Source organism: Corvus cornix, chromosome 1, assembly GCF_000738735.6.
Source record: "Corvus cornix cornix isolate S_Up_H32 chromosome 1, ASM73873v5, whole genome shotgun sequence".
In the NCBI taxonomy this organism is placed as follows: Eukaryota; Metazoa; Chordata; class Aves; order Passeriformes; family Corvidae; genus Corvus; species Corvus cornix.
Window position 1 is genome coordinate 4,205,253 of NC_046332.1, and position 15,922 is coordinate 4,221,174.

At 41.1% G+C, this 15,922-nt stretch overlaps 1 protein-coding gene across 1 annotated transcript in view; it reads left to right on the forward strand.

Moving 5' to 3' along the window:
- The window catches only part of CRYBG3 (crystallin beta-gamma domain containing 3), an 83,408-nt gene that overhangs the window by 27,806 nt on the left and 39,680 nt on the right, over window positions 1-15,922 (forward strand). The window contains exons 4-5 of the mRNA XM_039555185.1: window positions 10,291-14,797; window positions 15,787-15,834. Of these exons, the coding sequence (XP_039411119.1) occupies window positions 10,291-14,797; window positions 15,787-15,834 (4,555 nt within the window). The remainder of the gene's footprint in view (window positions 1-10,290; window positions 14,798-15,786; window positions 15,835-15,922) is intronic.

The following is a 15,922-nucleotide window of genomic DNA, read 5'->3' on the forward strand; positions in this document are numbered from 1 at the left end:
TTGTTTGTGGGCAGTGGGTCTGCAAGTGTTGATAACTCAGGCTTTCAGTATGGCCCAGAGTATTTATTTCAAATTTAAGCAGAAAGTAATGATTGGGGTTAACCAATTGGTCTCTATCACAGTGCTCCTGCTTGAATTGCAGAATGGGAGGATGGACTCAGAGGAGACACCTTTTTCCTTTTAATTTTTTTTAACTAATTTGAGTTGTGTTTAGTCTGTTTATTGGTGGCATGTGAAGTGTTTCATCTCCATGTAGGAGGTCAGAGACACCCAGAATAGCTGCTTATTGAATTCCACTTCCAGACTGGGGCTCTCTCCAGCACTCTGCCCTTACCTATTATTTGGCAGAATAATGATTTGAAGCTTTATGTTGTAAATGCAGTGGCTGGTCAAGATATGAACAGGTGATGTGATACCTATTTAGATGGAGTTAAAACTGTATTTCCACCTCCAAAATACAGTAATTAATAGTAATAATGGTTGAGTTCTTGTGAACACTCTGGTTTGGTCTGTGACGTGGTCGACTGGTTTTTATCTCAGACTCTTACCGTGGTATCACGCATCTGACTATGCTTTTTCCAAACTGCAGCTCAGCATCACCACTGCTTTGATCAATGCAGGAGAAAAGTTCCCCTCCCCTTAGTTGTGCTCTGGAGAGGCCCTGGAGCGTGGTGTTATTCGGTCTAGTTCCTGAGCAAACTGTATTCCCTAAAACCTGTTGGACAGGCTGGGTTGCTGCATCAGTCTCTTGCTGCTCTTCGCTGTTTCTGTAGTATACCCTTCTGTATGCACAATTTACAGGGTAAGATGGATCTCATTCCCCTTTTTCTTCTTGTGAATTCTTCATTAAAATGTAGATTAATAAAATAAAGCATTAATAAAAGTTAGTGGAGTATGGAAGGTTGGGTGCTAACTCACTGAGGTGACCTCTTTGCTCTTGCAAAAATTTTTGAGTTATTTTTGTTTTCCTGAAGTCAAAGTTACTGTTGGCTTTTTCAGTTGACCATCCTTTGACATTGTCCTGTTCTGTTAGATAATCTTTGCAAATCAGTTTAGATTCTTTTTCGGTATAGTTCACGTCTCATGGCCAGGCAAGCACATAAGAATGTGTGTTGCTAGTTTGGAGGTAAGGGTAAGCTGGTCTATATACAGAATTAAGTTTTTCCATAGAAAAGAACTTTTTTAAATGGAAGAAGAATCAGGGGTTTTTTTCATTGTAGCTGTTGTAAATTAGGGCAAACATTCAACCAATTTTAATGGCCTTTTAAGCTGATTCTCTGAAGTACAGTGTATTTTCTGCTCTTTTTGGCTTGGGATACTAACAAGTTAGACAATCTCTGTGTAACTTTAATTATGTTTTTCTCTGCCTGACCACACAATGTGAACTGCTCTTCTGAAGCAATTAGTAAAGAAAAATTGGAATGACTGTGGGGAAGCAGAGGCTTGCATTGTTTACCTTTCTAAAAAGTTTGAATCAAGGATAACTTTTTTTTTTCTTTTATGGAAGTGGTTATGCTGGATTTGTTCTCTTTTAGTTTATAAAAGTTTAAAGGATGGAGAGTAGTTTATTCTTTCCAGTACTAGCTGGGTTTTTTACTAAATATTAACTAGCTGGGATTCAATTAGCGTAGCTAAACTGTAAGAACGCTCTTGGTTGCTGTCGGTTGGTTAAAGAGTCTTGTTGGAAGTGGGGGCTACAAGCACACAAGGAATGATGGGGAGAAGGGGTAAAGACGTAGCACAAAGCATCAGGAAGGTGTGGAAACCATGAAGAGCAAAGATGATGTGAACCTAAAAGTGATTGAATCCTAGAAGTCGTGTGAGATGTGCTGGTGAGCCGTATAAAGTCAAAGGAGTTGATTCCATTGATTGTTGCATTAAACTGCACTTCTAGCATTTCACGTAGAGGCAGGATGTAGCAGAGGGCTTTACAAGGCCTTGTGACCACTGCATTATTAATCTCACAGCAGTTTCCTTTGTCGTGAGGAAGATGTAAATGAATTTGTTAATTCTAAACTACAGTGAAATACTGTGTTAGGAGCAGTCTGTGGTTAGTGAGGAGGTTGCAGTGATAAGTGGAAGAGGGATGGTTGTTAGATTGCATAATCCCCATTAGAGTTGTTTAAAAAAGAAAGCCTAAACTAAACAACCTTTCAGATTTTTTAAAACCTACCAAATGGTCTCAGATGCCTCTACTCAGAAAACCTCATTCTCCTCATATCCTTAAAGCAATATTTTGCGAAATACAAGGATATCAGAGTGCTCTGACCTGTAAACTGAGGTTAATTTTGCCCTCTGTGGGAGGTCTGGCACTTGGTAAAGACTCAAGTTTCCAGGCCTTGAGCCAAGGAAAGTGGAACTCATGAGATCAATCTGTGGAGTACATGTTTGTGAGGGACAAAACGTGTAGGTCACGTTATTCCTCCATCACCCTAGCTGGTTGGCTCAGAGGTAATTTTTACCTCAAAGGCTTTTGGTCCTTTAATCCCAATGGTAGCAAGTGGTAAAGGAGGAGCACAGAAGACAAAACCATGATAAATTTGGCAAAGTCTCTGGAAGACAATTACTGTGGACAGTAATTGCAGCACAGAAGATGGGTGAGGAGAGTTGGTCTAAGTCTCCAGTTATTGCATCCCTCAGTTTTCAGTTTCTCTGGGATGGTTGAAGGTTTCTTTGCCTTGAAGAAGCAAAGTAAAGTGGACCAAGCAACTGCAAAGTAGGGTGTTTGCTACTTAGTGTAGAAAAACCTCTTAGGTAAGATGGAAACTTTTGGGTGGAATAGTCCCCTGTGGCAGACTGGTAGGCATGAAAGTGAAAACTTCCTGTTTACTCTTGGCCTTTGCACTCCTTAATGATGTTAAAAGCCAGCCTTTAACTGATGAAATAAGCCCTAAAAATAAAACCATGGAGCAGTGGGGGTGCACTTCACCTCATTTCTCATTGCTGAAAGTCTGCATGAGAGAGATGATGATTTCGTGTAGTAGGTGACGAATACAAAACACAGATTTGCCCCATTATCTTTCTCTTCTATAATGTGAAATTCATTCACTCACACATATATTGTCTGTCACTAAAAAGCAACGATTTGGCTTCAAAATTGAGAATGGACTTCCTGCAGTGCATACCTGCAATCTTCTCAAGATCACCAGTGGTGGTAATGGGTAGAACCTTGTGCAGGTGACTGAGGACAAAACTTTGACAGGTGTTTTCCTTTCCCCCTGCCCCAAAGACTGATGACCCAGATCCGTTCTATTGACTGCTTGCCATTCATCTATCTTCCAGTAGATTTTTCTTTTTTTTGTAACATCCAGTAACAATAAGTGGATGTTGCAAATAGTGTTGTGCAGAACAATAGTGCCTGTGAAACTGCACAGCTTGTTCTGGAGTTCAGCAGGGAGGAGCCTTAGTGCTTTGCTGAACATGGCTGAAGAGGCAAAAATCAAAATTGTACTTACTCTGAATGTTTTGATGAAATAATCCTGGTTAAGACACTAATACCCCAGTTCAACAAAGTATTTTAAGATCCTGTCTTCTTCCTTCTGTTATGAACCTGGTAGATTTGGATGTGAGAAAGAACTCTGAATCGCACAACTGCAAGGACTTTCTAAGTGTAGGTAGAAAAGGGGGAGGGGGTGATTTCAAAAGCAGATGCTCAAAATATGTTTACATTTCACACCCTGCTAAGAGCCAGGTACTAGGAATAATTTAGTGAGATCGTTGCAAGCAATTTAATTCAGAAGGGAGGTAGCCCTAAGGAGAAAAAAATAAATAATAATTAAAAAAACCATTCCCTCACAGAACCCAATAATGTGTAACACAGTAGAACTGTAAATGGACTGAAATTTCTAAGTCTAATAAACCTGTTGCTATACATTTAATTGATGTATATTAGTATTAGCAATTACTATTTACCACCTTGGTACTGTCAGCAAATCCTATCCTTTTATTTTGCTCTGATAGAAATACATCTGATAAAACCCTTCAGGTTTACATAATTCTGGTTAATAGGTTTGTTTCGGAGCTTGTAATTCTCCTGAGTGTTGCTTGTCAGAGGCAGGCTTGTGGTGATAACAAAACACAGCCCTTAATTTGTCTGATGGATTGTTGTGTGTTGTGGTTTTGATTCAGTCAGTAGCAGCAACATTCATCTTTCCCTATAGATAGATGCCTTTGGCAGAAAATCAAGAGTAAACAAGCGAAAATCAATCACTGAATTCCAAGCAGTAGTCTCATCAGGTAATTCCTGAGAAATAGTGAAGGGGAGTGGGGAAGCTGCTGCTCCTGCATTTGTTGGTGTTGATTTGTTGGTATTTCTGGCCATGGACATGCAGTGTTGCTCAGTTGCTGGTGCTCAGGTGGGCAGGGAGTCACTGCTGAGAGTGACCTGCTGCCACTTGAGAGGGGTATAAACTATGTGGGCAGCTCCACCCTTCTGGGTCAGCCAAAGACCATCCAAAATTAGAAGGCTGTCCCAGGGAAGGAGCAGAATCATCCTGCCCCAATTCCCTGGGTGAGCTGTGGAGGGTGGTCACTCTCAGGGCTGTGCTGTAGGAGAAATGCAGACCCCAAAGCATTTCTCTACCTGCCAGAGAGGGGTACCTACCCAGAGATGGGATGTGGTCCAAAGGCGAAAGAAAAGATTTTTGTGTTTCTGAAGAATGAAACTTTGTATTTTAAGAGTAATTCTTAACAGATGTGTGGTGCAAAATTGAGCTAAAAAAATTAAGTCAAAAATTAATTCACTGGATTGTTTTCTCCACTGAACTTTTTTTTTTAGTAGGGTTGTTCAGCTGTGAAATGTATTCAGCTGAGCCAAACCCTTTTCTTTCCCTGCCACACCTGAAGCTACTTTCTTGCTTGAAGAGAGTAGAGGGATGCCCTGGCTTTGATTCTTCATTACATCTCAGAAGAGGCTAGGAGTGGCTTTCTTCAGCCTTAAGATGAAAAGCTTAGGGGAGACCTTACTGCTGTCCCCAGCTCTTGCACACCTGTGAGAAGCAGCACAGGCTCTGCTTGTCCCTGCTCCCTGGGAGGGGCAAGTCCTGGGCACCTGAATCCCTGAATGTTACAGAGGAAAACGGAGGGGCAGCAGGTGAGGACACTTCCCACAGGTATGGAGTAGGAAGGCTGGCTGGTGCCAGGTACTGGGGAAATATGGCAAGGAAGAGCTGGGAGTGATCCCAGGCCCTTTCTGCTGGTCTTGGTCTGGCAGCCTCTGGTGTTCCGGGTGAGCCTTGATGTGTGCTCTCTTCCTTCAGACTCAAAGAATAGGTTTTCCCAGATGTGAGAGATAATCAAGAATTACTACCCTAAAGGGCAAGGGGAAGGAAAAACATTCTTTCCAAGGTCACAGAGACTGTGTTTGCTTTTATTAAAATTGCCATTGACTCTTAATTGCCCTTATGGAACATTAGCTTTGAAATTTCCTGGAGAATCAAGTGTGTGTAAATCACTTTGTTCAACCAAACTTTTGACCTTTTCAAACATACGTTGTGACGTCCCAGGACACTAAGTATTTCAGACTGCAGATTTAAATCATGGAGCTATCCCCTCTGGCTAAAAAATTGTTTTCTTTCATCTAAGTTGTATATGGCAACTCTTCAGTTAGCCCTCAGTGTCTTTTTTCCAGCAAGTCTTTCATTTTTCCCATTTATGAATAGCACAGGAACCACCTGGCTGGCTAAGTTGGATTCCACCAGAAGGTTTTTCAAAGTGACTTTAAGACAGTTGTTTCCAGATGAAGTACCTTAAAATATTTTTTTTAAAGTTGTCAGTTAAGTATACAGTAGAAAAAAATTAAAATAAACAACAGGGTAATTTTAAGATGGTCAGAGAGGGGTAGACAGGAGCTACAAGACTCACACTGATCTAGGTCAGCGGTTTTCAGCCTGTAGCCTGCAGATCTCTCTGGTGGCTCTCTCTGCGGGGTCTTTGACAAGCAACTGGGGAAATCAGGCAAGGATATGCTTGTGAAAGCAGGAGACCGCTGGGCTGGGGACATAATATCTGGAAGAGTGAGACACGAGGGGGAAAATTGGCATGCCATGTTTTGGGAGAGGCAGGTGTTGCGTGCTGCAGAAGCAGGCTGGGGAGCAGTGCCCTGCTGTGCAAATGAACTGTGCTCCTGGGGGCCTGAGAAGCTCCGTGGTCTTCTTCCACCTTTTGGAAAATGTATAGGGCTCTCTACTTTCTGCATTATTGTATGGTACAAATAGGCTTGGAGGGATGGCCATCTCGATGGCGTACGCTTGAAAAAATGCAAACAGTGTGTTCTTTATGGGTGCACTGGAACGAGGCGTTCAAGGTAGGAAGTTTCCTCCTGCTTCAGGCCTTCCAAATCAACAACACAGTTTTATAACCACTGCCACTTGGGCAAGTTACACAAGATGTCTGTCGTGTAAGATGTCAGAACATGTTCCCCTCTGCTCCTTGAGTTAGTCCCCCTTTAACTTTTTATATCTTTTTCACAATAGAAGAAATATCTACAAGCACCTACTTTTGACAAATTTAACGTAACTCATGTTGACATCCTCTCTTGTTGCTGTCAAAATCTTTTGTGAAACTGATTTAAGGCTTTATAGGGAATTGAATAGCTTCCTGTGAGGACAGGAAAGAAGGAATCTCCTAGTATTTGAAATATGTGACAGAATGCACACTGGGTTCTTTGTATAATCAGGCTTTCATCTGCATCCTCACATGAGCTGAAAAAAGTTTTTTGCAAAGAGTTTTTAAGGCAAGTTCTGAACTGACATATTCTTTTGGTGATCAGAAATGAAACAAGTCTCTAGTGACACTTTCAGAAGATTTTTTTGTGGCACAGCCTGCTTCTAAATTTGTTTCATAAGACTTACAGCTGAGTTGCTGGTGCTGCACAGGAACATGGGTTTTCATTTTTTAAATGTCTTGCTGTTGCATGGGAGCATTCAGAATGAATATGATTCTATGTGCTCTAAAAGGAAATGCATTAGGACTAAAAGGTCTGCTGGCAAATTTTTTTATAATATGCTGAGCAGCAAATTCTTTACCAAAGGTCAGACAGAGATCCTGAAGCTGCCTTGTCTGTGGAGGAAAGGTTAGTTCTGGTTGAAAATAGAGTTCACTGATGAAAGTCTTGGTAGAGTGAAGCCTGCAGGAGAGCAGAGCTGCGTCTTGGGAGATACTGGCACAGGCTGAGGCTCTGCAGCTGAAGCAGGGGTGGAGCCAGTGCTCCTCAGGATCAGGTTTGTGCACAATTCTCCAAAGGGCAAATGGCTTGGAGTCTTGCTCAGACTTCAGATTGATCAACTGGAGCGTAAAATTCTCTCAGAAGACAAACAGAGAGCAAAAAGAATTGGGAGAAGTTATAAAGGTTGCCACATAGGCACAAAAGTAGCTTCTGAATACATTTTCTTGCCTGACCTTTTGTAATAAATAATGGTTGGGGGGGATCTGTGGCTTCAATCAGTGTAAATATAGAACCCAATCATGCTGGGCTCTCCTTGTCATACCTTCTGTAAAATGTACCTATTCATCCCATATCTGGATGCTTTGGGTTTCAGAACTGCTGGGTTCACATGAAAAATTCAAAGGCAAAGTTGGGTATGGGAGGCAAATGGAAAGACATGGCCCAGGTTTGTTCTGGAGCATTGGTTCTCCCCCCTGCATATGACACAAAAATATCAACCATGAAATGAAAGACACTCAGTCAAAGCTAATTCTTGTCAAGCTGCTTATTCAAAGTCCTGCCTTGGTTTTGGTGGAAGTGAGTGTTTGGCATCTTGCAATACCCATTTATATGTTCACTTCAAACATGTATCATTACATTTGATCTGTTCAAGAAGCCATAAAACTCTTTTTCTTTTTGAGAAATGTTACCATTATGTGTTCTGCTTGTGTTTTTAAAAGAAATTTCATCTGGATTCAGGACACTTGTGGGACAACTTTTATTTTTGAGGTTGTCCAAAGTATAGAGGAGCTGCTGGAGTTTGTAAAAGCTTAATAGTGATTATTTAAAGCAGGAAAGGTTACTCAGTAAGGTTAATTCTGAATAAGAGCATGATCAGGTCTTACATTCTTAAGACTTATTTTTAGTATGACTATGGCTGATGCTGAGTAAATATACTGCTCTGCAGAACCCAACAGATCCTTCCCCTCACATTTTAGTATCTCTGGAGTTTTAGAAAATATTTTCTAATGTAGAAGAGAATTTTCTGTGGAAAATAATGATAATTTTTTTCCCCCTACCCCTTTTCCCACTGTGTTTTGGTTTTTTTCACTCAGAAATATTTATGTTTCTTTGGCGGGTTGTGAATCCTCAGGTCAGCCATTTCAGCAAATGGAGTGTGTGATGTTTAGCAGCTACCACTGCTGGTATCTCTAGAAGCCAAACTGGTGCTATAGAAGACTAAATGTAGGCATCTAACTTGGCAAGCTGGGAGATGTGCTATTTATACAAGACTTTTCTGTTTCCTCTGTGACTTAATATACGTGGCCAACAAACCCTGTACTGAGATTCTGCTGTAGTCTCCATCAGAGATGACAGTGAATTTAATCCCAATACAAACTGAATTTTCAAGTTCTCCCAAAGTCTAAATTCCCGTGTTAATGTATTTTGGCATTAGCCTAAAGGTACCTAGCAGTGTAAAACATGCATATAAATGACTGTTTATATCTCTCTTTTAATGTTTATGAATATGAATAATTTCATATTTAGTTCACTTGTACTCTGTGGGTATTCTTTACTTGTGATTTTAAATAGCATTAAGTTCCCTCTTCAAAATAAAATTAATATTGAAGTAAGAATCTTGACCTCTAAAATCTTGACAGAAGAGAGATTCTATTTTTAGATTGGTGAATCCACTCCTTTTTCATATTCTTCTCTATCTTTTGAGAGAATATATACTCAGAATCCATGCAAATAAGATTTGAAGGTACAGTTACTCAATGGTACTCAAATGTTTCACTTCCCATAGTAAATTTGTTTTTTATTTCTCACTTAAATTATTTGTTCTCAGCTCTAGAGCTGTAGCAACTTCTCAACAAATTGAACTGATGGGAGAAGGTTCAAAGAGCTTTTAGAAGCTACTAAGCTATTTTTATATATTGCAATGCTTTTATGTTAGAAACCAAAATCTTAGCCAACACCTTTTTGTTGTTGTTGTTGTTGTTGTTGTTGCTTTTGCCCAAGTGGCTCTTCTGGAATGAGTATGACAATTTTCCACAGCTGAATGGTTGATTCCAGCCTTTCACTGTGTTAGCAGATATGGGGCGGGCTTTGAAGGGGTTTCTTCTCAGTTTACATGGAGGCTGAGGCAGAAGGGTGTTTAAGTCTAGTCTGAGCATCTACTTTGTCTTAAAGTGAAGAGTGGAAAAGCTGACAGTGACTGATTTTTGTAAGAATTCTTTAATAGGGGGAAAAGAGAAAAGCACTTGAAAGAAAGGTGAGTATTTGTGATGTCTCCTAGTTTTAGGAGAGAAGAAAAACTGCTTCTTCAGAAAATTGGAAGTGACAGGCTCTGAACTTAGTATTATCAGAAAGAGCAGTGAAGGATCAGGATCACAGTTCCTCTGTGGTGATTCTTTCTTTTCTTAGTTTTTGCATTTGCTGTTTTTTGCCGCTAAATTTGCAGAAATTGAAGAGTAATGAACGGCTAGGTCTACCAATCCCTTGTCACATTTCTAGTCTTCCCATTTTGGTATTCCCTCCAGCATTCCAACAGTCTTCATTCTTACCCATTCTCCATTCAGTCTCTTTCCTTACTACCCTGTGGTTCAAAAAAGCGTCCCGTTATATACTTTCTCTTTTGCCACATGTTTTGTTTCTCCTCATCCTGTTTCTTAACAGTATGAGATATTGGGTAAAAGTTTAAATTTCAATTCAATATTTTACTGGGCATTAGTACAGTAAATTTTCTCCAGTTTTAATGTACAGGCCTGCTTTAGTAGGATATAACATCTTCAAAACAGGTTGATTATTTCTGTCACTGCAAATATTGCCTTGCAGTGATACTTGCCAATAGTAATTCCCTTGTCTGGTAGAAAATAAATGATGGAAGTTGGTTAAGGCAAAATCTACTTTTTTGCTTGTAGTTTAAGTTGGGTTTTTTTGTAAAAGGTGGTATCCATATCATTTGTCACACAAACCTGTATTTACCAGAAGAAGGAGGAAAATAATGTTGAGTGCAATCTGCAGTTTGTGCTAACCTGTGGAGGGAAACAGTATTTTACATCATCTACAGCTAGTGCTAAGCTTTGTTATCATACCATCAATTTATTGTGTGTCCTTGCTGATATTGATGATCCTCGTTCCAGGCAGACACGTCGGAAGCCAGAAGCACCCGCAGTCACGTATGCAACGTATCGGGGTTCTGCAAGGATCAGGCAGCTCCTGAAGAATCAATCAGAAACTGGAAAAGGAGAGAAAAGTCCTGAGAACAGAAATGCTTCAGCAGTCAAAGAAAATGGAGAAGTGCAAACAACTCTGTCTGTGAAATCAGGATGCCTAATAGAAGAAAATGGAAGAGATGAGGGTAAAAATCACCAAGATGATGGCATATTGAATTCTTCTGCAGTTAGAGTGGGAAGCAAACAGTCTGGTAACGCTCAGCATTGCTTGGGCCGAAGTAAACATGAAAGAGCTGCAAAGGCCACAACTTTATCCACTGAGTCATGTCATGAGTTAGACTTAAGAAATACACCTGCTTTAGCTGCAACAACAGTTAAAAGGACGTATTCACTAGATTCATTATTGCCATTTAGTAGTAGAAACAGTGGGATCCTAACCAATTCCACTTCCCAGAGTACTCATTCCCTTAAAGTCAGTTCTGCAAACAATTTGGTTGGAAAAGAAGGTGGACTGCTGGGAGAAGCAGGAACTCCGTTTCAGACAGACAGAAATGCAACTTCTAACTTCAATAAAGAAAATTATTGTAGCAAAGCAGCTAATAAGGAGTCTGCAAAAGAAATACAGGATGATTGTTTAGATTCATCCAAATCAAAAAGCAAGACAGTTAGTGAAGAACTGCAGGTGGGAAAAGGAGAATTTTGCTGTAATCATCAAGTGGATAATCACTCAGAGCAAACATTGGGTGTCCAGAGGCTTCGTTTCAGTACCAGTACATTTCAGCAGCAAGGAGATGTGCACACCAGGAGCGCCAATAAAGATGGTGATCCAAGAAATGGTGACACAGAGAAAATTGAGACAGCTGTGGAAAGAGAGCAAAGTCCACAGAACTTTCCTGCTACTGTTCTGTTTCCTTTTAATGAACAAATACCTACTTCACTCAGCATGCAGTCCAAAGGAGGAAAGTGCACAGCCACAGGCAATTCAACCACTTCAGTGTCATCTATTGGACATGATGAAGATACAGTCATGGGCAGGGGAGCTTCCAATGAAGAACTGAGTGAGTTAGGGAAAGCAACACATGTACAAAATGGCCACAAGCTAATCCATGTGGAGAATTCTAAGGATACTGCCATGCAGCAGACTGGTTTTCCTTGTCTAGAAATGGAGGGTGAGGAAATGGAGGATTTGCCTGAGGTTGCAGTGGAAAAGGGAAACCTTGCCAATGTGTCACTGTGTGCACATGGGTGTCAAAGTGGGAAAACTCATTTTGATGAGCTGACAGCACCTCTAACCCACGAGTCTACCTCTATGTCTGTGATGGTTTCCCATTCTGCCATGAGATCTGAAGGAAAGCCTTTGACTAACCATTCTGCTTTCACCTGTCAAAAAGACAATGTAGACTTGATTTCCGAATCTCTGCCTGTTTCTGAAAATAGCTGTATTAATTTTTCTTCCAGGAAGGAAAACAGCAATAAACTTAGGCTATCACCCACAATAATTGATTCTTCATCTGACAAACAGGGAAAAACTAACTCTGAAAATGGCCAGATTGCTGCTTCTGAGCAGGACAGGTTTAATCTTGCAGCTGCAGAGTTTAGGAGAATAATCCCTATGGACAGGACAACCGAGGGGCCACCTTGCTCAGGAGACCTGAGAACTTTGTGCCCAGCAAGTTCTCTGGAACCTGAGATTACTCCTTCTATGATTGATAGCTCTGCTGATGGTGTAGATGCAGGGGCTGTTTGCATCCCCAGGCCCACTTCTTCTCTGGTATCCAGAGAAGCCTCCAACCTTCCTGTTTCTGCCTTGGAGATGTCTGGCACTGCTCAGGGGAACAGTAATTCTTACAGTCACAGAGCTAGTGATGGGGCAGATGAGGCCTTCTCCACACAACAGGCTGACAGCAGTGTCCTGGCAGAGGCAATGCCACGACCCCTCTGTCCTTTGAAATCTTTGGAAACTGCATCTGAGTCAGCCAGTTCTGAGAGTGTGTGCAGGGATGCTGTGGGACTGGTGATTCTTGGTGCTTCTGCTGTCTTGGAAGCCCCTTCTGGCCAAGAAGCTGCTGCACCTGCCCAGGCAAACAGGCTCTGTTCTGGGGAAGGATGGGGAGATATTGATGTGAAGGGACAAGAACGTTCTTCTTTCCCAGATGCTGCTGATTTGTTGAAGAAAGCTGAAGAAATAGTGGACTCAGTTTTACACTTGGCTACAGAAGAAATACTAGCAAAAGAAGGCTTTGGTGTCTGCCAGCTTTGTGGGAGCAAGGATAGTTTAATAAATATGGGTATTGCAAATTATCAGAAGGCTGAAAGTGTACAGCTGGCAGCAGGAGAAATCCAGTCAGCTGTGACATCATTAGAAGATTTTAATGAGACCGGTGGAGGAGGCTCATCTTCGTTTACAGGAAATGAAAGAGTGGATACAGATAATCAAGACGAAAAGATACTCTCTTTCATCTCTGACAAAATTGACCTACATAGGGCACTAGCACTAAAAGCAAAAGAAACAGTTGATGAGGTCATTAACTCAGCCATACAAAAGCTGGCATCCAATCAGCAGCAAGGCACTGAGAGGAAAAGGCCTTCTGGAAAGGTTCAGTCTAAACCTGAGGCTGAAATGCCAAAGACTTTAAATCTTGGTATGAGATTTCCTGCGAATACACAGGAACCAACAGAGATGGATGCAACTCAGACTGTAAGTGTAAACTGTGAAAAGGCAGATTGCTCAGGTCCTCCTTTACTTCCAAGTTGTATGGAAAATGGCATAGATTGGTCCCAAAGTGATGAAAAGATACCAAATAATGCAATTACTTGTCAAACAAATGGATTTCTTCCCTCTGGCAGTTTAGCAAGGCCACAATCAGATTTTCTGACTCCAGCAAAAGAGAGGCACAATGGAAAGGTGTGTGACCATCTGGCTGCAGCAGAAATGTGTGGCAAAGTATCAGCAATGAGTAGAAAATCTGATGGAACTTTACATTTTATTGGTAGAGATGCTACTGCAAATGAAGAAATGCTTTTGTCATTGCAGTTAAAAGGTTCATGCAGTAATACAAATATGCCAGAGTGCGCACTGCTGCCAGCTGTAAATGTTAATTTTTCATCTTTTATGCCTGGCGAAGAATGTATTGGCCTGCAGAGTGAATCCAAAGATAAAAGCAGCCCTCAGATGTCTCTGGAAAGCAATGCAGAGGGCAGTCTGTACAAACACTGTGGGAAAGAGGCTGCAGAGGAAGTACCTGTACAAGTAAAAGCAACCTTACAAAATTCAAAGGCAGTGGAGAGTGAAGAGCAACTAGCAGAAGGGGCAAGGGAGAGAGTAGAGGTTAATACTGGATTAGATGCACAGTCTGTGGTACCTGAATTGTCTGTTCCCAGAGAGGGCAGTGAAGGGAAACACTGCTTCAACACAGTCTTTGCCCAAAATAATGAGAATCTGAAGCAGGCACCAATGAAGGATCAAGACATGGAGAGAAATGATCAGCTTGAAGAAAATGGCCTGGACTGCAGCAATGACGTGAAGGAACCAACAGAACTTTTGGCCTCTTCTCCACTGATTGAACAGTGGGAAAACAATTCTTTTACTATCATTTATGAGGGTGCACTTCAAACTGAGAATAAATCTGTCTCAACTGATGAGATGCAAACTGGTTCTCTTTCTCCTTCTGATTTGCCTTCAGGTAGTACAGATCACCTAAGGTGTGACAGAGCAAGGAATAAGCAGGAGTCAGGCTGTCTTTATGGGCAGGACAGCAAGGTGAATGAAGCAGCAGAGAGCCGAGGCTCAGAGTCATTCCTGAGCGTGGAGGCCAAGCGCTACAGAGTTTATCCTTTCTCTCTGTCTCCCATCTACGAGGACGACAGCTCCCAGGAAGATCTGCTGTCCACGGATGTGTCTCCAGAAAGCCGTCCTGGGGCAGTCTCCAAAGACAGCTCTGACCACGCTTCTGTGCTTTCCCTCCTCCAGTCGGTGTCCGAGCGCTTGCAGTTCACTGCTCGCTTCAGCACAGAGGAGGAGGATGAGGAGGATGGAGTGGAGGAAGAAGAGGCAGAAGAGGAAGAACCATCTTATGAGGAAAATATTCTTGATGTTGAGAGAGAAGAGAACTGCCTTTCCAGTCAGTGCAGAGGGAAATTTAAAGCAACCCCTCAATCAAATGACCAAAGTAGATGCTCTTTTACTGAACAATCATTTCTTCTTTCAAAAGAGCAGCCTGACTCACAGGAGCAACCAGAACAGTTTCCAGATGTGGCTTCTCGCAGTCAAACACCTTGTAAACCAGTTCCAGAGAAAGCTGATGCTGCTGTAACACAGCCTCCTACAAGTGTGTACTATCAGTATTTGAAATCTGCCAGGAAAGGCCCTTCTGAAAAGGGGACCAGGTTTGGAAGCATTCTCCAGGATATGCTGCAGCCAAAGATTCACTGGTTTCAAGACAGCACCGTGCCAAAACTGGGAGAATTGTCAGCGGTAAGATGTCATATCACATGATATTTATAATCAAAGTGATTAGCCCAGATTCAAAGTTGCTGCCTCCCTGTTCTCCTTGCTACCTTTTAATTAAGATTTTATCATAAAAGTAATCAAAAGTTTTTATCAGAAGTTATTAGGCTTTTTAATGTCATAGTTTAAAAGAAAAGGTCTTCTGATTAAATCATTTTAAAAAGATAACTCTTGGTTCAGCACGCAGGTGAAAGGGATTTAACTGTGAAACAGAATATGTGAACAGAAGGTAAAACAGAAATATGCATAATAGAAAGTTTTTATAATAGCACAGGACAGACTTCTCCATGTTAAGGACATTTCAACCTGAAGATGATGGAATTGCCTTTTATATGAAAATTATTCTTTTATTTCTTTCACTTCTGAGATTATTTAATAGACCTGTCTTGTCCAAAAAAAAAGATACAAATACTGGCTTACTGGGCTCTTTGATTGTTTCATCATAGTGTCTTCTACAAACTCTAGCTCAGTTAGCAACTAAATAACATAGCTGCTCCCATAGATTAATATTTCTTTTTTTAGTTTGCTTAAAGCAATGACAAATGAGGTATGGAAACAGTTCTTCCTTTGTTTAGAGTTTGAAAGTGCCACACAGACCAAATGTGTAGCTGAAGAAGTCTTTCCACAATGTTGGGAATACTCCAGTCCATGTTAGAGGGATCTTTTTCTTTTTCCTCTCTTAAGAAATGCAGTTTATTGTTTGCTGGGAAAGGGGAATACATTTGTAAAGGCTATAGCTTCCATAGCAGCTCTTCCTTTCTAGCACATGCTGCTTTCTGCTGATTGACTTAAACCATTTTCACCCACTCTGAATGGCGGTGAAACAAATCTTGGTTTTTGCTGCTAATGACACTTGAGTACGTGTACAGGAATAGTGGACCCAGAATAATTTGCCTGTGCTTTGTGCCACTGTTGTAGGTGTTAATAGTTGTTTGCCATTTTACTTTTACTTTCAGAACCTCATTGACAGGGCAAGTCTCAAATACAACCCAAGACCAGGGAAGGTAAGCAGAGTTTGTGTCACGTAAATTAACATGATACATGGAATAATTTGTTGTACTGTCATTTTTGAATGGAAAGCATCTGAAGTTG